Source organism: Somniosus microcephalus, chromosome 6 (assembly GCF_052327205.1).
Source record: "Somniosus microcephalus isolate GS21.2 chromosome 6, FLI_Smic_1.0, whole genome shotgun sequence".
NCBI classification, from domain to species: Eukaryota; Metazoa; Chordata; class Chondrichthyes; order Squaliformes; family Somniosidae; genus Somniosus; species Somniosus microcephalus.
The window spans coordinates 208,832,639-208,854,700 of NC_140992.1; the positions used below are offsets into that span (position 1 = coordinate 208,832,639).

A 22,062-nucleotide genomic window follows, 5' to 3' on the forward strand; every position below is an offset into this window, starting at 1 on the left:
GGAGGATGGAGTGGTCAACCGTGTCAAAGGCTGCAGACAAGTCAAGAAGGACAAGGAGAGAAGAGTTTACCTTTGTCACAGTCACAAAGGATGTCATTTGTGACTTTGAGAGCCGTTTCTGTACTGTGGCGGGGCGGAAACCTGATTGGAGGGATTCAAACATGGAGTTGCGGGAAAGATGGGCACGGATTTGGGAGGTGACAACACGTTCAAGGACTTTGGAGAGGAAAGGGAGGTTGGAGACGGGGTGCTAGTTTGCAAGGACCGAGGGATCAAGGGTTGGTTTTTTGAGAGGGGTGATGATGGCAGATTTGAGGGAAAGTGCGACAGTACCTGAGGAGAGAGAACCGTTAACAATGTCCGCTAACATGGGAGCCAGAAAAGGAAGTTGGGTGGTCAGCAGTTTAGTGGGAATAGGGTTGAGGGAGCAGGAAGTGGGTCTCATGGACAAGATGAGCGTGGAGAGGTCAAGAGGGGAGATCGGAGAGAAACTGAAGAAAGATGCGAGTTCAGGGCTAGGGCAGGGGTGAACCTTAGAGGAAGTTTGGCCTGGTGGGTTAAGGGAAGGAAGGGAAGTGGCAGAGGCAGCTGATCGGATGGCCTCAATCTTAAGTCCATGAGCTCCTCACACTTGTTGTTGGAGGTGCGTGTGGAGGAGACAGGGGAGAGGGTTTCAAGAAGATGGTTAGCAGTAGAAAATAATAGCCGGGGGTTATCTTTGCATGCCAAAATGATCCTGGAACAGTGAGTAGTTTTGGCAGACAAGAGCAGGACCCGATAATGTTTTATGTGGTCCAGCCAGATCTGGCGGTGAATGACTAAACCAGTTGTCTGCCATATCCGTTCAAGTCTGCATCCCTTGGACTTGAGGGAGTGAAGATGTGGGCCGTACCAGGGGGAACGGCAGGGTGAGAGAGAGTAATGGATTTAATAGGTACTAGGGCATCAAAGGTGGTGGTGAGGGTGTGGTTGAGCAGATTGGTAGCTGCAGAAATGTTGTGAATGGAGGACCAAAAGCTGGACAGTTGGGATTTGCAGTTGTAAGGGAGTTGGGAGAGAGTTTTTTCCAGGGGCAGACACCGAAGGAAGTAGGGTTGGATGGGGGAAGGCGATATGAGGAAATGGTCAAAGATGGCCTTCTCTTCGATTGACATGGTGGGAGTAGCGAGGCCACAAGAGATGGCAAGGTCAAGGGGGGTGGCCGTGAATATGAGTTGGGGAATTCACATGGAGGCAGAGATTAAGGGAGGATAGGAGGGTAGTGAACTCAGAGGAGAGAGATCATGATGAATTGAGATGGAGGTTGAAATAACTGAGGACGAGAAGTTGCTCGGTGCAGAGGCTGAGGGAGGAAAGCAGTGAGGATATGTCGGTGATAAAATTTTTATTGTACTTGGGTGGGCAGTCGAGAACGACAATTTTAAATGAGAGGTGAGAGGGGTGGAACAAGGTCAGATGCTCAAAGGAGGAGAAAGTGCCAGAGGAGTAGGGGGACAGACCATGGTGTGATTTGCTGATGAGAGCCACGCCGGACTGAGCGGGGCAAGTGGTGAAAGGTATAGCCAGGCGGGGAGGCTTCATTTAAGGGTAAGGCGTCATCATCCCTCAGCTAAGTTTCTGTCAGAGCCATGATGTCGATGCAGTCATCCACAATAAGTTCATGGATAGCAAGGGCGTTGTTTAAGTGAACGGACATTCTGCAGGAAGATGCGGTGAGGGTTGGTGCTGGCTGATCCACTGCCAGAGTCCACAGGGTCAGCGCTTGGAGGGGTGAGTTGGACGGGGAGGAGATTGGCAAGATTAGCCCCCCGCAGGCGAGCTGGATGGGAAGGTCGCTGAGAGAGTAGGATGGGACAGTTGGGGTTGCTACTCGCGAGGAGACAGCGACGATTGCCACGGTGGGCCCTTTGGAGGATGCCAAGAGAGGCACAGAGGGAAGATGTAGGCTTATCTAAGAGGGAGTCGAGACTGGGATGTCGGCAGGAGAGTAGGAAGGTCTAAGAGTAATGAAGGGTTGGGGTAGGGATTTGGGAGGGCAGAGTATCCGAGAGAGGACTGATGAAGGGCACCATGGCGACAGGAGAGACTGGTCAGGGAGGGATGGAACAAAAAGAAAAAGGGGGGAGAAAAAGGTGGAAATAGAAGTGAATGGCTCTGGTCCGGAGCAGCAGCCAAAATGCGCACGTGAAACGACACAGAAAAACTCAAGTTACATAGGCCTGGTTATGTAGCAATTATAGGGATGCATATTTTGCCTGGTAGTAGAAACATAGAAGATAGGAGCAGGAGCAGGCCATTCGGCCCCTTGAGCCTGCTCCGCCATTCAATGCGATCATGGCTGATCATCCCAATTCAGTACCTGGTCCCTGCTTTCTCCCCATACCCCTTGATCCCTTTAGCCTTGAGAAATATATCCAACTCCTTCTTGAATATATTTAATGATCTGGCCTCCACTGCCTTCTGTGGTAGGGAGTTCCACAGGTTCACCACTCTCTGGGTGAAGAAATTCCTCCTCATTTCTGTCCTAAATGGCCTACCCCTTATCCTTAGACTGTGTCCCCTGGTTATGAACTCCCCGACCATCGGGAACATCCTTCCTGCATCTAGCCTGTCCAGTCCTGTCAGAATTTTATAAGTTTCAATGAGATCACCTCTCATTCTTCTAAACTCCAGCGAGTACAAGCCCAATCGACCCAATCTCTCCTCATATGTCATTCCTGCCATCCCAGGTATCAGCCTGGTGAACCTTCGCTGAACTCCTTCCATGGCAAGAACATTCTTCCTCAGATAAGGCGACCAAAACTGCACACAATACTCAAGGAGTGGTCTCACCAAGGCTCTGTACAACTGCAGCAAGACATCCTTGTTCCTGTACTCAAACCCTCTCGCTACGAAGGCCAACATACCATTTGTCTTAACCGCCTGCTGCACCTGCATGCTTACCTTCAGCGACTGGTGCACAAGGACACCCAGGTCTCGTTGCACTTCCCCTTCTCCCAATCTATTGCCATTTAGATAATAATCTGCCTTCCTGTTTTTGCCACCAAAGTGGACAACCTCACATTTATCCACGTTATATTGGGCCAGAAATTCGTGACCAAATGCGTGAGTACGGTCTGGGTACTCACGCATCTGGCCGTTGGAAATGCCGGCGTTCAGCATGCGCAGCGCATGCGGGGAACGCCGGCATTTCCAGTCCTCGGAACGAAGAGGTTCATAGGCACAGCGCGTGCGACTGTACAGGCAGCGCTTGTGCAGTGAACTTCGTCGATTTCATTCATGGATTCAGTGAGGGTAAGTCCTTACAAGTTACACTTGAAAAAAGCATGTGTAAAGTTGTTCCAAGGCTGCGGAGGAAGATATATTTTATCTGGAGCTTCTGAAAGGCAATATTTTTGTTTGGGAAAGGGAGGGAAGTTATCTTAAGAAATTTTAAGTAAGTTTTAAAGTTTAAATTTTTTTTTTAAACGGGTTTTCAGAATGGTAGGTAGAAGGAGCAATTGTGGCTGCGTGAATTGAATGTGAAAATGAGTGTTCTAAAATGAGTAATGTAACATTTCCAGCACTTTTAAGAAAGAAACTTTTCATCAGTAATAAGTAATTATGTATGTATGTCCGCATATATTCCTTTACGTATGTGTATGTATGTTTTATATTCCTTTTACTTGTGTATGAATGTGTTTTTAATTATGATTTTCCAATAAGTTACTTTCTCTGAAAGTCATAATTAAATAATACATTCATACACATAAGTAAAGGAATATATACATAACACGCAAAGGAATATATACAGACATACATACTTTCAGAAGCTCCACGATAATAAATATCTTCCTCTGGAGCAACTGTACCCATGCTTTTTTCATGTGTAAGTTGTAAGGACTTGACCTCACTGAAAGCATGAATGAAAGCGGCGAATTTTACTGCGCACGCGTTCTGCCTCTGAACCCCTTCGTTCAGAGGACAGGAAATGCCGGTTTTCCCCGCATGTGCTGTGCATGCTGAAAACCAGCATTTCCTCCGGCCAGACGCGCAAGTACCCCGACCGTACTCACGCATTTGGAAGGGAATTACTGGGCCAACATTTTACATGTCAATAAAATGAAAAATTTAACAATTGCACGATTTGCCCCCTCGCATCTGCGACTGAGGGTCCAAGGAGGTGCATTGCGCAAGAGGTCATCGTCGTACGTATCCTCACACTGTTCCCTTTCGGGAACTGTATGAAGTGGTGGAAGGATTTATGGCCGTGATTAACGCTCATTCCGTGACCGTAACCATCTTTGAACCAGCCATTAGGGTGGTTAGTCCTATGGCGTGAGGGTTTTACGGGCTCCCACAACCCATCTGAGGGGGGGGGGCCACCCACACCCACGGACGCAAGTATCCCGCTGGATATCCACCCAGAATTTATAGTTGGAGCTCCGACTCCACTTGCCGGGACTGTCTGGAGTGGGGTTCGAAACCCTACTCCTTCTGGCCCAGCGGCGGGGATGCTTACTGCTACGCAAAAGGCCCACTCCGCACAAAAGGTGACACCCATACGTTTCCTGCGCCTTTTCCCTCCCCGTGACTGGAGCCCTATGCTGCCACTTGAAAGACCAAGCTATCATCTGCCCTTTTTGCGGCGCCTTTGACTTCTCATTACCAACGATGAGCAGGCGCTGCGCCTCCACCTCCTTGAGGAGATTGCTGAGGTCATCATCAGTTCAATTGTGAGTTCTTTTAATGCCGTGAATTGTGCTCATTCCAGCCATTTCACGTTGCTAATCGGATTGGGCCTTTGGCATAGCGGTAGGATCCCCGCCGCTGGGCCAGATCAGGGTAGGGTTTCGAACCCTGCTCCAGACAGTCCCGGCAAGTGGAGTCGGAGCTCCGGCTCTAAATTCTGGGTTGACATCCAGTGGGATATTTGCGTCCGTGGGTGTGGGTGGCCCCCCCTCCTTGTATAGCTTGTGGGAGCCCGTAAAACCCTCCCGCCATAGGACTAACCGCCCTAATGGCTGGTTCAAAGATGGCTACGGTCACGGAATGAGCGTTAATCATGGCCATAAATCCTTCCACCACTTCATACAGTTCCCCAAAGGGAACAGTGTGAAGACACGTATGACGACGACATTGCTAAATAAATAAATGGAATTTAAAAAATTCTTTTAGGGCTTTTAAAAGTCTTTAAATTGCTTTAATTCTGTTTAAAACTACTTCAGATTCTTCAAAATAATGTAAACGTTTTTTAAAAAGTTTATAAAAGTTACCAAAAGCTTCAAAAAACTTCCAAAAACCTATTTAAACTGCTGCTTTGCATGTAAAAATGCTTAGCAGCTTGGCAGAAACATTGGGGGCGTGTCCTGTTAAACTGAGACCTCAAGGGGCGTGTCTCAGTTGCACAGCGCGCTACAGGCTTCGCGCTGGCTGCACTCCTGGGCGGCGTGACGTCAGACGCTGCCCGGGAGTCAACATTTTAAAACAGCAATTCCAGGCGTCCCTGAAGCTCAACGGCCGGCGCGCCGGGTAAGTGCAGATCGGGGGCTTACACGCGCGGCAAGCCCCCGACTCGAATTTCTGGGCCATTGCATTTGCCATGTTTCTGCCCAATCACCCAACATGTCCAAATCATCCTGGAGTTTCTCGACATCCTCCTCACAGCACACACACCCACCCAGCTTTGTGTCGTCTGTAAATTTGGAGATATTACATCTAGTTCCCTTGTCATTAATATATATTGTGAATAGCTGGGGTCCAAGGACCGATCCCTGCGGTACCCCACTAATCACTGCCTGCCACTTGGAAAAGGACCCGTTTATTCCAACACTTTGCTTTCTGTCTGCCAACCAGTTCTCTATCCAAGTCAATACCTTGCCCCCAATCCCATGTGCCTTAACTTTACACGCTAATCTCTTATGCGGGACCTTATCGAAGGCCTTCTGAAAGTCCAGATACACCACATCCGCTGGTTCTCCCTTATCTATTTTACCAGTTACATCCTCAAAAAATTGCAGCAGATTAGTCGAGCACGATTTACCTTTTGTGAATCCATGTTGACTTTGTCCGATCCTGTCACTGTTTTCCAAGTGCTCTGCTATTACATCTTTTATAATGGGCTCTAGCATTTTCCCCACTACCGATGTCAGGCTTACCGGTCTGTAATTCCCCGTTTTCTCTCTACCACCTTTTTTGAATAGTAGGGTAACATTAGCTACCCTCCAATCCATGGGTACTGTTCCAGATTCCATCGAATGTTGGAAGATGATCAGCAATGCATCTCCTATTTCTAGGGCCACTTCCTTAAGTACCCTAGGATGTAGATTATCAGGCCCTGGGGATTTATCGGCCTTCAATTTCCCTAACACCATTTCCCTTCAAATACTGATTTCTTTCAGTTCCTCCCTTTCATCAGACCCTATGTTCCCCGGCATATCTGGGAGGTTATTTGTGTCCTCCTTTGTGAAGACAGAACCAAAATATGTATTTAGTCGGTCTGCCATTTCTTTGTTCCCCATTTATAAATTCCCCTGATTCTGACTGCAAGGGACCTACGCTTGATTTCGCCAATCTTTTTCTCTTCACATATCTATAAAAGCTGTTACAGTCAGTTTTTATGTTCCTTGTAAGCTTACTCTCATATTCTATTTTCCCCTTCTTAATTAATCCTTTTGTCCTCCTTTGTTGAATCCTAAATTGCTCCCATTCCTCAGGATTATTGCTTTTTCTGGCCAATTTATATGTCCTCTCCTTGGATCTTATGCTATCCCTAATTTCCCTTGTTAGCCATGGTTGAGTCAGCTTTTTTGTTTTATTTTTGTGCCAAACTGGGATGAACATTTTCTGTAGTTCATCCATGCGGTCTTTGAATGTTTGCCATTGCCTATCCACCATCAACCCTTTGAGTGACATTCCCCAATCAATCCTACCCAACTCGCGCCTCAGACCATCGTAGTTTCTTTTATTTAAATTTAGGACCCTAGTCTCTGAGTCAACTACTTCATTCTCCATCTTAATGAAGAATTCGATCATATTATGATCGCTCCGACCCAAGGGGCCTCGTACAACAAGATTGCTAATTAATCCTTTCTCGTTACATAATACCCAGTCTAAGATGGCCTGATCTCTGGTTGGTTCCTCGACATATTGGTCCAGGAAACCATCCCGTAAACACTCCAGGAATTCCTCCTCCATGGTATTGTTACTAATTTGGTTGGCCCAATCTATATGTAGATTAAAGTCACCCATGATGACTGCTGTGCCCTTATTGCACGCTTCTTTAATTTCCCTTTTAATGCCTTCCCCAACCTCCGCCTTACTGTTTGGAGGTCTATATACCACTCCCACTAACGTTTTCTGCCCCTTGGTATTTCTCAATTCTACCCATACAGATTCCACATCATCAGAGCTAATATCCTTCCTTACAATTGTTAATCCCTTCTTTAACCAGTAATGCAACACCACCTCCCTTTCCTTTTTGCCTATCTTTCCTGAATATCGAATACCCCTGGATGTTGAGTTCCCAGCCTTGGCCACCTTTGAGCCACGTTTTCGTAATCCCAACTGTTAAGTCCGTGAATGATTTAGACACGGACTGGCAGGAGTGAAAACAAACACATCTTTACTGGTGAAAGGCAATAACGAAACTAAACAACAGAGGCTCTCTAGCGCCTTTTATACAGGGGTGGTCACTGCCGGTACTGCAGTCTGAGACCAGTTATTCTCTTAAAGGTACATACACAAAAATTCCTCCCCTTTTAGATAAACAGTACATAACATTCATTTAACAACTAAATGATAACGAATTACAATCACAATTACTGTTACTAGATACAGTGGTTAAGTTGAAGCAATTATAAGTTCAGTCTTTGAGGAGGCTTCCTGATTCTGTCTGGATAACGCCTCTTTGGGGTAACAGGTTCTTCTGGCAATGTTGAGTCGGAATCAATGTCGTTGTTTGGTTCATCTGCTTCCAATATTACTGGTTCTGCGGTACCTGCAATTGGAACGTCGATTTCATTACCAGGTGTATCAGATCGTGGTGTGGAGTTGACGTTTTCCAGTGACTCTAGAATCTGGTCAGCATGGCGTCTTACAATGCTCTCCCCAACGTCCACGGTATACATGAGAGGTCCTTGTCGTGTACAAATCGTTCCTGGCTGCCATTTCTCAGTGCGGTAGTCCCGGGCCAAAACTGGTTGACCTATCTTAAAACTCCTGGTCGGCCTTTCATTCATATTCTGAAACTGCCTGTTCTCCACATCTCTTCGGACGTTTGGCTTAACCAAATCCAAGCGGCATCGTAGTCTTCGATTGAAGAACATCATGGCTGGAGTTTGGTTGGTAACCGCATGTGTCGCATTCCGGTAGGCAAACAAGAAGTTGTCCACCTTGTGTTGTAGGGGTATATCTTCATTACACATTGCCTTGATAGCCTTCTTGAATGTTTGGACAAACCTCTCGGCCAATCCATTAGTGGCTCGATGATATGGGGCAGATGTGTAATGCTTAACACCATTGTTCTTTAAGAACCTCCGGAACTCTTCAGACACAAACTGTGGTCCATTGTCAGAGCAAATCTGTTCAGGCAGCACATTCCTGGCGAATATGGTTCGTAAAACTGTGATAGTTTTTTCCGTGGTGGTTGAGGACATTTTTATTACCTCTGGCCACTTTGAATGTGCATCCACCGCAATTAAAAACATCGAGTCCACGAAGGGACCAGCAAAATCAATGTGCGCCCTTTGCCATGGAGATGAGGGCCACTCCCATGGATGCAGAGGAGCTTGTGGTGGGGCGTTTTGGACCTTCTGGCATCCTGCACAGCTCTTGGTCATCTCTTCGATTTCTCTCTCGATTCCCGGCCACCACACAAACGCTCTGGCTAAGCTCTTCATTTTTACCCCACCCAGATGACCCTCATGAAGCTCATTGAGCACTCTATCCATCAACTTAGGTGGAATTACTACTCTGGATCCACACATCAAGGTTCCTCTGCACACTGACAGCTGTTCTCTTCTCGGCGAGAATGCTGGCAGCAGTGGTTCACCATGTGCTGGCCATCCCTTCACCGTTAAATCATAGACCCGTGATAGTGTCGGGTCATTCCGTGTTTCCTTTTCCATGTTTGCATTCGTCACAGGGAGACATTCGACTATGGTCGAGTGGAATAACTCCATTGGATCCACTGCAAGGTCTTCTTCTTCCACCGTCGGCAACGGTAGACGTGACAATCCATCAGCATTTCCATGCTGTTTAGTTCCTTTGTACTCGATGTCATATTGGTGTGCCCCTAGGAAAAGGGACCATCTCTGCAGCCGTTGTGCTGTCATTATCGGTACGCCCTTCTGAGGGTTGAAAATGGAGACAAGAGGTTGATAATCGGTTAGTAGAGTAAATTTTTGACCGTGCAGATAGTGATTGAACTTCTTCACCCCCCACACTAGGCTGAGGGCCTCTCTGTCAATCTGGGCGTAGTTACGCTCGGCAGAAGTTAACGAGCGTGACGCAAAAGCTATCGGCCTCTCCAAACCATCAAGGAATTTATGTGACGGTACCGCCCCAATGCCGTAGGGAGACGCATCACACGCCAGCCTGATTGGCAGTGCTGGGTTGTAGTGAGCCAATACTTCCTTCGAAGTGATTAAGTCCTTACTCTTCTGAAAAGCACGTTTACAATCATTGCTCCATTTCCATGCTACCCCCGTTCGTAGCAGGGCGTTCAGGGGGTGCAGAATTGTCGACAAATTCGGCAAAAACTTATGATAGTAATTCACCAACCCGAGGAATGACCTCAGTTGCGACACATTTTCAGGCACTGGGGCCTTAACAATCGCTTCAATTTTGTCAGGGGACTTATGTAACCCCTCTTCATCAATCACGTGGCCACAATACGATACCTGTTTCTTAAAAAATTCGCACTTGGGGCGGTTGGCTTGCAGCCCATGTTCCCGTAGTCTAGTGAGCACCTGTTCTAGGTTGTTAAGGTGTTCACTGTCATCTTCACCTGTCACAAGGATGTCGTCCAAGTAACACTGAGTCCCCGGAATCCCTTGCAGGACTTGTTCCATCGCTCTTTGCCATATCGCCGGAGCCGATGCTACTCCGAATACCAATCGATGATACTGGTAAAGACCTTTGTGAGTGTTTATCGTGAGATACTTCCTAGAGGACTCTTCAACCTCCATCTGCAAATATGCTTGTGCTAGGTCAATTTTTGTAAAACGCTTCCCTCCAGACAGTGAGGCGAAGATGTCTTCTATCCTTGGAAGAGGATATTGTACTGTGTGAAGGACAGGGTTCACCGTCACCTTGAAATCCCCACAGATGCGAATCTTCCTTGGCTTTCCGGACTTATTGCTTAACGTTTTCTTCATGACAGGAACGATGGGTGTCGCCCACTCGCTCCAGTCGACCTTAGACAACACGCCCGCCTTCTCCAGATTCTCCAGCTCTGCCTCGACGGCTGGGCGAATTGCATATGGTACCGGTCTCGCTTTGAAAAACTTGGGAACTCCATTCTCTTCAATTTTTAACGAGGCGGTTACGCCTTTAAGCGTGCCCAGTTCTTGTTGAAATACCTCTTTGGCGTTAGCTAAGATTGTTGACAATCGTCCAGGGGTGACGTCGTCATCTTTTTTACCGTCCACCGTCATTGCATGAATGGAATGCCAATCCAAGTTTATCTTCCTGATCCATTCCCGTCCCAATAACGGTGGTCCACCATTTGGCAGTATGTAGAGATATAATTTCCGTATTTTCTTGCCATTGTATTCGACAGGCACCCTTATTTTTCCTCTGGGGTATACTTTTTGCCCCGTATACGTCGTCAAGACGATGGATGTTTCTCTCAAGGGTATGTGTGAAAATAGCCGCTCGTAGTCTGGTTGATTCATGACGGTTAGCGCTGATCCTGTATCCAATTCCATTTTAACTTGGGACCCTGCTATCGTGAGAGTGACCCAAATGGTTCGGTGATCCTCTTTTGCGATTACATTGTGAAGTTTGAGACAGCTTAGTCTCCTGTTTCCGGATTCACTATCGCTCATCTGGTCTTTGGAACTACTGTCTGTCATCTTTTGTACTTTCTTGTACAGTTCCTTAGTAGTCTTTTTGTTGTCGCTGGTCTTCATCCCAGACCTACAAACTCGTGCAATGTGTCCAATCTTCCCGCATTGTCTGCATATTTTGTCTTTGGACCAGCAGTCCTTCTGGTCATAGTTAGTTCTGCCGCAGCGATAACATTTTGCAAATCCCCGTGTCATTTCGTGGGTGCCGTATTCCTGTGGTTTTTGTTGAATTTCTGCAGCTCCCCTGGCTGCTGCTTCATACGATACTGCCACGCTGAAAGCCTGATCTAGCGTCAGCTCTTTTTCTGCGAGTAACTTCTTCTGTGTTCCTTCACTCAGGAGTCCACAGACAAATTTGTCCCGTAGGGTATCTGCCAGTCCTGCTCCGAACTGGCAGTGCTTTGATAGCTTGCGTAGTTCCGTAAGATACTCAGCATTGCTCTCATCTTTGTGCTGAGTTCTCCTGTGGAATTTAAATCTTTCTGCTATCAACAGCGGTGCAGGGTTTAAGTGCTCCTGTAGAACAGCAACAATTTCGTTAAAACTCTTCGCCTTCGGTTTGGCTGGAGTAATCAGATCCCGCAATAGGCCGTACGTTCTAGCGCCCATTAAGTTTAACAATATCGATGCCTTTTTCCCCTCCGTTATATCGTTTGCCTCGAAATATACCTCGACTCTTTCCACATACGTGGTCCAGTCCTCTAATGTATTATCAAAAGCAGTGATACAGCCAGTCTTCGGCATCTTGCAAATCTAAAATGGCGCCTCCCGCGCTTTGCCTTCTTCTCCGCTGTTGTTAGCGCTACTTTCCACGGTTTCTTGCACGTATTCTTTTTCTTTTATTATTTTCCCGCCGTGGAGCGGACCCTCTGGGACACTTCCCTCCCTCTTCTGAGGTCCGAACGCTGCCCGGCTTCGAAACACCGGCCGCGCCCTGTGTGCTCCACCCTCTCTCTCTTTGCTTCCCGACTCGCTGCCCGGTCCCGTTGAAAGACCACCCGATCGAGCTTCAGCCCGCCGCAGCCCAGGGAGGATCAGAGCACTACCTGCCACCAGCCCGATTAGCTGGGAAACCACGGACCGAGGAACCCAGCCTGGCTCTGGAAAGTTGCTCCTGCAAAGCCTTGAACCCGATGATTGACGGTCGACGCCCGTTTCTCGAGTTTCAATGGACTCTTTTCTTTCTTCTGGCTCCAACCTTCAACAACGTCGTCGGAGCTGCTGCTGAGTTGCAGGTAAGTTCGTTTCTTACTCGTCGCCAGTGTTAAGTCCGTGAATGATTTAGACACGGACTAGCAGGAGTGAAAACAAACACATCTTTACTGGTGAAAGGCAAAATAACGAAACTAAACAACAGAGGCTCTCTAGCGCCTTTTATACAGGGGTGGTCACTGCCGGTACTGCAGTCTGAGACCAGTTATTCTCTTAAAGGTACATACACAACACCAACCAAATCATATTCGCTTACCTCTATTTGCGCAGCCAATTCACCCACCTTATTATGAATGCTCCTCGCATTAAGACACAAAACCTTCAGGCTTATTTTTTTAGCGCTCTTAGACCTATTAGAATTATCACTTACTGTGGCCATGTTTGATTTAAACCGTTGATTTCTCTGACTGCCACTTTTGTTTTTCTCCTTCCTTTCTTTTGCTTTTATCCTTGTTTCCCTGTCCTCTGCCCCCCTGCTCAGGTTCCCGCCCCCCTGCTCAGGTTCCCAACCCCCTGCCATCTTAGTTTAAACCCTCCCCCAGAGCACTAGCAAACACACCCCCTAGGACATTGGTTCCAGCCCCGCCCAGGTGCAAACCGTCCTGTTTGAACTGATCCCACCTCCCCCAGAACCGGTTCCAATGTCCCAGGAACTTTAATCCCTCCCCCTGGCACCATTCCTCTAGCCACTTATTCATCTGAAATATCCTTCTATTTCTACTCTGACTAGCACGTGGCACTGGTAGCAATCCTGAGATTACTACCTTTTTGAGGTCCTATTTTTTAATTTACCTCCTAACTCCCTATAGTCAGCTTTTAGGACCTCATCCCGGTTTTTACCTATATCGTTGGTACCTATATGCACCACGACAACTGGCTGTTCACCCTCCCCTTCTAAAATGTTCTGCAGCCGCTCTGAGACATCCTTGACCCTTGCACCAGAGAGGCAACACACCATCCTGGAGTCTCGTTTGCGGCCGCAGAAACGCCTATCTATTCCCCTTACAACAGAATCCCCTATTACTATAGCTCTACACCTCTTTCCTCCCATCCTGTGCAGCAGAGCCACCCCTGGTGCCAGGAAGTTGGCTGCTGCTGCCTTCCTCTGATAAGCCATCTCCCCCAACAGTACTCAAAGCGGTGTATCTGTTTGAGAGGGGGATGTCCACAGGGTACCCCTGCACTACCTGCCTGTGCCTAGTACTCTGCCTGTTGGTCACCCGTTCCCTTCCTGCTTGTCCAACCTCTACCTGCGGTGTGTACAACTCGCTAAACATGCTATTCATGACGTCCTCAGCATCGTGAACGCTCTAGTATGCATCCAATCGCAGCTCCAGCGCCGCAATGCGGTCTGTCAGTAGCTGCAGCTGGATACACTTCCTGCACACGTAGTTGTCAGGGACACAGGAAGTGTCCCTGAGTTCCCACATAGTGCAGGAGGAGCATACCACGTGGCTGGGCTGTCCTGCCATGATTTACCCTTCAATTAATTGATTTAATTTAATTTCAATCAATCCCACCAATTACACTACAGTTAAATGGTTTGCCAACAGTCCCCGTTACACCATCGGGACCTTTAGTAACTATAAACCACAGAGTTAAAGTTTAAAAAGAGAGGAATACTCACCAACCAATCACCTACCTGATTTCCGGTGACATCAGACTTCAATTACTTTTTACTTCTCTCCCTCCCTCTGAGCTCGGAGACTGGAGATTGGTAAACCTACCTGGTCTCGGAGCTGCTTTTAACTGCCGCTGCTCAGCCGCCTCGTCCCTCGCAGGTCCACCCGCCTGCCGCCGCTGCTCTGAGGCCTACCTGGTCTCGGAGCCGCTTTTAACCGCCGCCTCGTTCCCTCGCAGGTCCGCCCGCCTGCCGCCGCTGCTCTGAGGCCTACCTGGTCTCGGCGCCACTTTTAACCGCCGCCTCGGTCGCCTCATTCCCTCGCAGGTCTGCCCGCCTGCCGCCGTAGCAGGGAATAAAAAGAAAGTCTTGCATTTATATAGCGCCTTTCACGACCACCAGAGGTCTCGAAGCGCTATACAGCCTATGAAGTACTTTTGGAGCCGCTGTTGTAATGTGGGAAATCGGTTGGTGACAATAGTAGGCAGTCCAGAGTTAAAGTCGGAGGTCCCGTGGAGGGAAAAAGGTGACATAGGTAGGATGGAGTCGGCGTGGAGCATGACGAACTGGTTTGTCCAAGCTCGGAGAAAGAAGTAGCAGACGAGTGAAGTCCAGAAGTTATTTGAAGGGTTGAGAATTGAAGAAAGGAGTTTACTGCCGTGGTAATGAGAATCGGTTGCAGTGCAGGAAGATGATGGCGTAGTTGGTGTTAAGTTGGAGGTCACTGTAGATCAGAAGCAGCGAAGAAAATGTAAAACCACAACAACAAAGCAGAACGAGTCACCCAGCCCAGCAGAGAAGCAGCCATAGTGGGGAAGATCATTTTTTTAGCAGCAAATTTTTGTCACAGCAAATGAGTCTTACAGTGTAATCCAGTGCAGAAGCGTAGTGGTGTAGTCCAGTGCAGAAACAAGCGACAGTCTAACCACCTCCCCATGATATTCAACGGTATTATCATCACCGAATCTCCCACCATTAACATCCTGGGGGGTCACCATTGACCAGAAACTTATCTGGACCAGCCACATAAATACTGTGGCAACAAGAGCAGGTCAGAGGCTAGGTATTCTGCAGCGAGTGCCTCACCTCCTGACTCCCCAAAGCCTTTCTACCATCTACAAGGCACAAGTAAGGAGTGTGATAGAATACTCTCCATTTGCCTGGATGAGTGCAGCTCCAACAACACTCAAGAAGCTCGACACCATCCAGGGCAAAGCAGCTTGATTGGCACCCCATCCACCACCTTAAAAAAAACACTCACTCTCTCCACCACCGGCGTACCGTGGCTGCAGTGTGTACCATCTACAAGATGCACTTCAGCAACTCGTCAAGGCTTCTTCGGCAGCACCACCCAAACTCGCGACCTCTTCCACCTAGATGGACAAGGGCAGCAGACGCATGGGAACACCACCACCTCCAAGTTCCCCTCCAAGTCACACACCATCCTGACTTAGAAGTATATTGCCGATCCTTCATCGCCGCTGGGTCATAATCCTGGAACTCCCTACCTAACAGCACTGTGGGAGTACCTTCACCACACGGACTGCAGCGGTTCAAGACGGCGGCTCACCACTACCTTCTCGAGGGCAATTCGGGATAGGCAATAAATGCTGGGCTTGCCAGCGATGCCCACATCCCATAAACGAATTTAAAAAAAAAAAAAAGGTGGTCTTGATGTCCTGAGAAGTCCAGGAATTCAGAAACTAAATTTGAGAAGCGGAGAGTGGGGGATGGGTATTGCAGGTTTAAAGCGGGTAACTTGTAGTTGGGACTAAAATGCACCAACTGATGGAGCCAGGGGGACTTAAACAGTGGAAGTGAGGAGATTTGGGAGAGTAAGGGCAAAGGATGGCAGGAGAGTCCCATGGATAGAAGTGAAGCGCTCCAGAGCTCCTTATGGAACTGCCAGCCTAGCGGCAGCCATCTTACCGTCCTTTTTTTCTGTTATCCATAAGCAATACTTTGGGAGATGTGCTATAATTTTTTATTTACTGTAGCTCGAGTCTTCAGACCAGTTGCTCTCATAACAGTTTTTTTTTTAGTTCATGCAATGATGTCATGTCCACAACTTAAATATCTGCCTTTTTCTATCAATTTATTGTTTGATCCGTATAATAACGTGGTATTAGCGGTCACCTGGCTACTTTGGACCAATCAGATCTTGGACAATCAATTCAAGGCAACGTATGGCACAACCATGTTGCACCCCAGCCTGTGTGTGCTCCATTTTCTTTCCAATCTGTGTCTGCTCCCTTGCTCCCACCCACAGTGCTTGTTCTCTAGGCTTACCACTTTCTGATGGCCTCTGCACTTTATTGCGGCTACCGCTCTGCTTTCATTCGACTTCCCTATTGCTTGTACCCAAGTCTACACTCTTCAGACTGTTTAAAGAAAAGCAGAAGATTTACTGCTAACTGCTCACTCACATTTTGTTTAAATAATTGATGGGATAAATTGAAATATATTGTTAACTGCACCTGTGTAATGCACTCTTGGCTTTTCCACTTTGTTTGGATCATAAGTAAGGGCCACGCGTGGAATATCTTTTCTGTTTTTGTGTAACCTTGTCTCAGTTGGTAGCACTCTTGCCTCTGGATCATAAGGACATTTAAGCCTCCTAGCAGAATTTGAGTGCATAAGCTAGGCTAACAATCTAGTGTAGTACTCAGGGAGTGCTGCACTTTGAATGGAACGTTAAACCAAGGCCCCATTTACTTTTCAGATGGCTTTTAAAGATATCATGGCACTCCTGAGTTTACCTGGTGTCATGACCAATATTGCTCCCTCAGTCAATACCAGCATAAACAAATTAACTACTTATTCATATTTTTTTTGTGGGATATGTTGGTGTCTATGTGACAACAGTCACTGCCCTAAAGTGATTCATGGCGTAAAGTGCTTTGAGGTGTTTCAGTGATGTGATAAAGGGGCATAAAAATGCAGTTTAAAAAAAATCTGTTGTCTGACTTAACTCTTTTTTTAGTGGTTTATACTGTACTTTATGTAAACTGAGTTCAGACACTATAGATTCAGGAACTAATAGAAGTTTGTATTTTTCATTGTAGCGTGTTTCTCTGACACCTACAGCACATTGCATACACTCTGGTAAAAGCTTGTATATTGGCTACATGTATTTTTGTTTTCAATTTTCAGGGAGGAGGAGAATTATACATTCAATGATATCAAAAACAAAATTGTTATTTTGAGAAAATTCACTGTTGAGCTCAGATTGGAACTGGAGCTGGTAAGTGATGACGTTAAGGTACAATAATGATATTTGAGTTTAATTTTGGCTTTGACTTGCACTGCAGTAGGTGGGACAGAGGTCAACCTGAAGCCCCACAAGTCTTTCTAGAAATTCTTGTAAAGGTAAAAATGTAAGTAAAATAATAGTGAGGTACAGGAGACTTTGGTTTATCCGGAGGTTGTATGTCCGGAAACCTCGATCTACCGGCAGAAATCAGGAGCCGTTTTGTTAGGTTTTTTTTCTTCTCGTGGCTTTTTTTTTTTCAACAGTCAGGCTCTGGAAAGTCTCTCTGAAGCTGTTGCTAAGCTACAGAGAAGCTTCCAGGGTAGGGCCGACTGTTTAGAAGCTGTTGCTAAGCAACAGTGTTTGTTGTCAGATACAGAGATGAAAACCTCCGTATGCTTCAACATTAACGCTGGTATGTCCGGCAGTTTTGATAGATCGGCAACAGCTCGGTCCCGTCGGTGCCGGATATCACAGTTTCCTGTATTTTTAAAATGATTGAAGATTTTGTTTGGATACATAAAGATTGTTGCAGTGAAATAATGCTTTCAGACAACAGTACAGCATGTTGGAAGTCAATGCAGAAAATCATTGAATCATCAGATTCAGGCTTCTAACAACAGCAACTTGCATTTATGTAGCGCCTTTAACATAATAAATGTCCCAAAAGGCTTTGTAGAGGAAGTGATGCTGAACAGCGGTAAAAGTTAGGAGAAATTACCTAAAGCGTGGCTAAAGAGAGATTTTTGAGGATGTTGGCGAGAGAAGTGGTTAGCTAGAGAGGCTGATCGAAGAAAATCCAGAGTAGGAGCATGATGGCTGAAGGCTTTGACAGAGCAGATGGAGGGGTAGATGCACAGGGTGCTGGCGGTGGGAGAGGAGTAGGAGGCTAAGGCAGCCATTTGGATATTCTCAATTGTTGAGATAAGAAAGTTGCACTTGGCTGTGGGGGTAAGGATAGAGGAGTGGAGAAAGGGTCAGAAGGGTGGTTGGTTCTTGAGAAGAGGATCCTTAGATTGTCTTTACTCTCTAGGATGATCTAGGAGTAATAGGAAAATTTGACCTGGCCAGTCAAGCACCAGATATGCTCAAGCCTTGCGACCCTTAGACTTAAAGGTGCAGAGGTCATGGTGGAGTGGGATTTCTCCGATGGTGATTTATCAATTTTGACCATGGTGAACAGAGACATCTAGGGATCACCCTACCCATTAGATGCTGCAACCTCATGAACTGCCTTCTGCAACTACTGATAATATTTAATTTTTTTTTCCTTCAGAAAGATTGTGAATTCTATCTTGTAGTTGAGGAGTTGAAGATCCTGCCAGCAGAAACGGGTCCTTCTGATGCATGTTCTTGGTAGGAGGTGTTCTGTGTATATATAGCATTACAGTCAATGTTTTTATAATGTCTTTTGTTAAATAGCTAAAGTTTCAAACCTCTTCAAATTTCAGCAACTTGGACCCTGCTGTGCAGAAAAAGTTGACAGAATTCTGGCAGTAAGTAAACAGTATTTTTAAAGCTTGTGAGCCTTCCTAGGAATTTCACAGGGATAAAAATGTAACTGAAATAAGAATTGGTGAGAGTTGGTAAGAGGGCTCCAACAGTTCCACCTGCAAATGACCTCTTGGGATGGTATGGGATGGATGACTGCCTCTGAGTTATTTGGGGTGCCGTTCCCCCAACCCTCCACCTTGCTACATCTCTCCTACCTTCAAAATTCCCCATACTATCTATCTCTTTAACCAAGTCTTCAATCACCATCCTTAACTCCTGCTCGGTGACGGTACCCTCTGCTTCTTTTTATGAAGCCACTTGGGACATTTTGCCTTGTTAACTTGCTATACAAGTGCAGATTGTGTCACTGTCTGTCTGCTTCCCATTATAAAAGCCAGCCTGGACTGAATAAAGGAATCACAGGGCCATCTCTTGTATCTTTCCACATTGCTCAAGCTCAGATATTTTCGCACCAGAATTCACCAAGGGTACTTTGTACTTGAATGTACCTCGTTCTTTATTTGATTGTCCCACTATTTTTGGAAATCCTCTGAGGAAACCATTCAATTATTATTTTAGTCTGAATATAACTCCTGTTTATGCTTTTAAAATCTCAGCCTATTTCAGAAATCATTCTTTTATCTCCTTTTGTATTTTCTTTTTCTGGTTTAGGGTGGTGAAGATCAAATGATTCAATAAAAATTCTAGTGAGTGAGGTGATCCTGAGGCACAGCACATTGATGACTCAGTGTGCTGTGCCACAGAAAGTACAGTTTTCCCAAATGAAAACCCCTCAGTCTCAACTAGACTGTCAGGTAGATGCGACCAGCATAATCAAGTCACTTTCCCAAAGGAGAGATGGAAAATTACAGGATAAACAAACCCTGGGCATTCTTGCATAATTTCGAATGGCATTGATGGAGGCCTTGAAGCAAGTTGGAAGGAGCCCTGAAAAGAGGAAAAATAATGAGAAAGGGGCACTACTAATTATCCTCAAAAGTCTGACCAGAATTTTTCAGATTTCAAAATCAACAGGTTATTATTTTCATATAAAATCATGGTTCTTCAATTATTATATAAAACAGAATTAGAAAAATGTATAAGGTTAATGATTGATAAACTGAAACTTAACACTCTCATAATTTTGCAGAAGCCATGTGAATAACATGACCGTGCAAGGGGGGTCATTTTCTGGTAAGCTTTGTCTTGATTTCTCCCCCCCCCCCCTCCATTATATACACAACCACATTTTGATAAGTTACATTTTGTTTAATTTTGGTAAAGTTTGGTTTTAGAATGTGTAGCTGTTATGACAAAAGCACTGTTGTCAAAATCCACACCAATTCAGTGGTCAATTGATGTGTAGCTTCAGCATGTAACTTGAGTGTAATTGAATTCATAGTGTAAAGTTAAACTTGGAATATGGAAACCTCTGCATTTGATCCTTGTTTTTTTTTAAACTCTAATTATTGTATGTAGAGTAGACTTGAGCATCTTTTTGCATGCACCAGTTGTGTTTGTTTGTTTTGGAGGGAAATAGCTTTATCGAGATTATTTGAAATTTTATAGCACTTAAATTTGTTGATATTTTTCTAATAGCCCAGAGCTTGTGGTCCTGATGATAGCAAACTGGCAGCATTCGCCATCATTTCACCTTTGAAACTGTCTGCATCTTCGGTATTTAGCGCTTGCACAGCCCAACACGGAAATCCTGAAGTTGCGGTCTGTCATTCACCGCTTCTCCATGGGCTGCACTGTGGACCCCCCTGCCTGCCCCCCAGAGTGATGATCGGGGGTGGGGGGGAGATTGGGGATCGGGGGGGGGAGGAGAGTGCGGGGATCGGGGGGGGGGGAGGAGAGTGCGGGGATCGGGGGGGGGAGGAGAGTGCGGGGATCGGGGGGGGGAGGAGAGTGCGGGGATCGGGGGGGAGGGAGAGTGCGGGGATCGGGGGGGGAGGAGAGTGCGGGGATCGGGGGGGGGAGGAGAGTGCGGGGATCGGGGGGGGAGGAGAGTGCGGGGATCGGGGGGGGAGGAGAGTGCGGGGATCGGGGGGGGAGGAGAGTGCGGGGATCGGGGGGGGAGGAGAGTGCGGGGATCGGCGGGGGGAGGAGAGTGCGGGGATCGGCGGGGGGAGGAGAGTGCGGGGATCGGCGGGGGGAGGAGAGTGCGGGGATCGGCGGGGGGAGGAGAGTGCGGGGATCGGGGGGGGAGGAGAGTGCGGGGATCGGGGGGGGAGGAGAGTGCGGGGATCGGGGGGGGAGGAGAGTGCGGGGATCGGGGCGGGAGGAGAGTGCGGGGATCCGGGGGGGGAGGAGAGAGTGGGGAGCGTGGGGTTCCGGGGGCAGGGGAGGGGGAGCGTGGGGATCGGGGGGCAGGGGAGGGGGGAGCGTGGGGATCGGGGGGCAGGGGAGGGGGGAGCGGAGGGGAGGGGGGATCGGGGGGGAGGAGAGTGCGGGGATCGGCGGGGGGAGGAGAGTGCGGGGATCGGGGGGGGAGGAGAGTGCGGGGATCGGGGGGGGGAGGAGAGTGCGGGGATCGGGGGGGGAGGAGAGTGCGGGGATCGGGGCGGGAGGAGAGTGCGGGGATCCGGGGGGGGAGGAGAGAGTGGGGAGCGTGGGGTTCCGGGGGCAGGGAAGGGGGGAGCGTGGGGATCGGGGGGCAGGGGAGGGGGGAGCGTGGGGATCGGAGGGGAGGGGGGATCGGGGGGCAGGGGAGGTGGGAGCGGGGGGAGGGGGGAGCGGGGGGGGCGGGGGAGGGGGGAGCGGGGGGGGCGGGGGAGGGGGAGCGGGGGGATCGGGGCGGGGGGATCGGAGGGGAGGGGGGAGCGGGGGGGCAGGGGAGGGGGGAGCGGGGGGATCGAGGGGAGGGGGGAGCGAGGGGATCGGGGGGGGCGGGGGAGGGGGGAGCGGGGGGGGCGGGGGAGGGGGAGCGGGGGGATCGGGGCGGGCAGGGGAGGGGGGGAGCGGGGGCAGGGGAGGGGGGCAGGGGAGGGGGGAGCGGGGGGGATCGGGGGGCAGGGGCGGGGGGGAGGGGGGGCGGGGGGGAGGGGGGGCAGGGGAGGGGGGGTTGGGGACCGGGGGGAGCGTGGGGAGGGGGGGAGGGTGGAGCGTGGGGACCGGGGAGGGGGGAGCGGGGGGGAGCGGGGGGCAGGGGAGGGGGGAGCGTGGGGGCTGGGGGGAGCGTGGGGACCGGGGAGCGTGGGGACCGGGGAGGGGGGAGCGTGGGGGGCAGGGGAGGGGGGAGCGTGGGGGGAGCATGGGGACCGGGGAGGGGGGGAGCGTGGGGACCGGGGGGGCAGGGGAGGGGGGGGCCGGGGGGGCAGGGGAGGGGGGAGCGTGGGGAGGGGGGAGCGTGGGGAGGGGGGAGCGTGGGGATCGGGGGCAGGGGAGGGGGGAGTGGGGGGGATCGGGGGGCAGGGGAGGGGGCGGGTTCA

The 22,062-nt window shown here is 48.7% G+C and overlaps 1 protein-coding gene across 2 annotated transcripts in view; it reads left to right on the plus strand.

Annotated features, from left to right (window-relative positions):
* Positions 1–22,062, plus strand: part of acd (ACD shelterin complex subunit and telomerase recruitment factor) — a 70,194-nt gene that overhangs the window by 11,857 nt on the left and 36,275 nt on the right. For both annotated transcript variants that reach the window (XM_085991323.1, XM_085991325.1), the window contains exons 3-6: positions 17,038–17,128; positions 18,411–18,490; positions 18,586–18,630; positions 19,779–19,822. In XM_085991323.1, the coding sequence (XP_085847449.1) occupies positions 17,038–17,128; positions 18,411–18,490; positions 18,586–18,630; positions 19,779–19,822 (260 nt within the window). The remainder of the gene's footprint in view (positions 1–17,037; positions 17,129–18,410; positions 18,491–18,585; positions 18,631–19,778; positions 19,823–22,062) is intronic.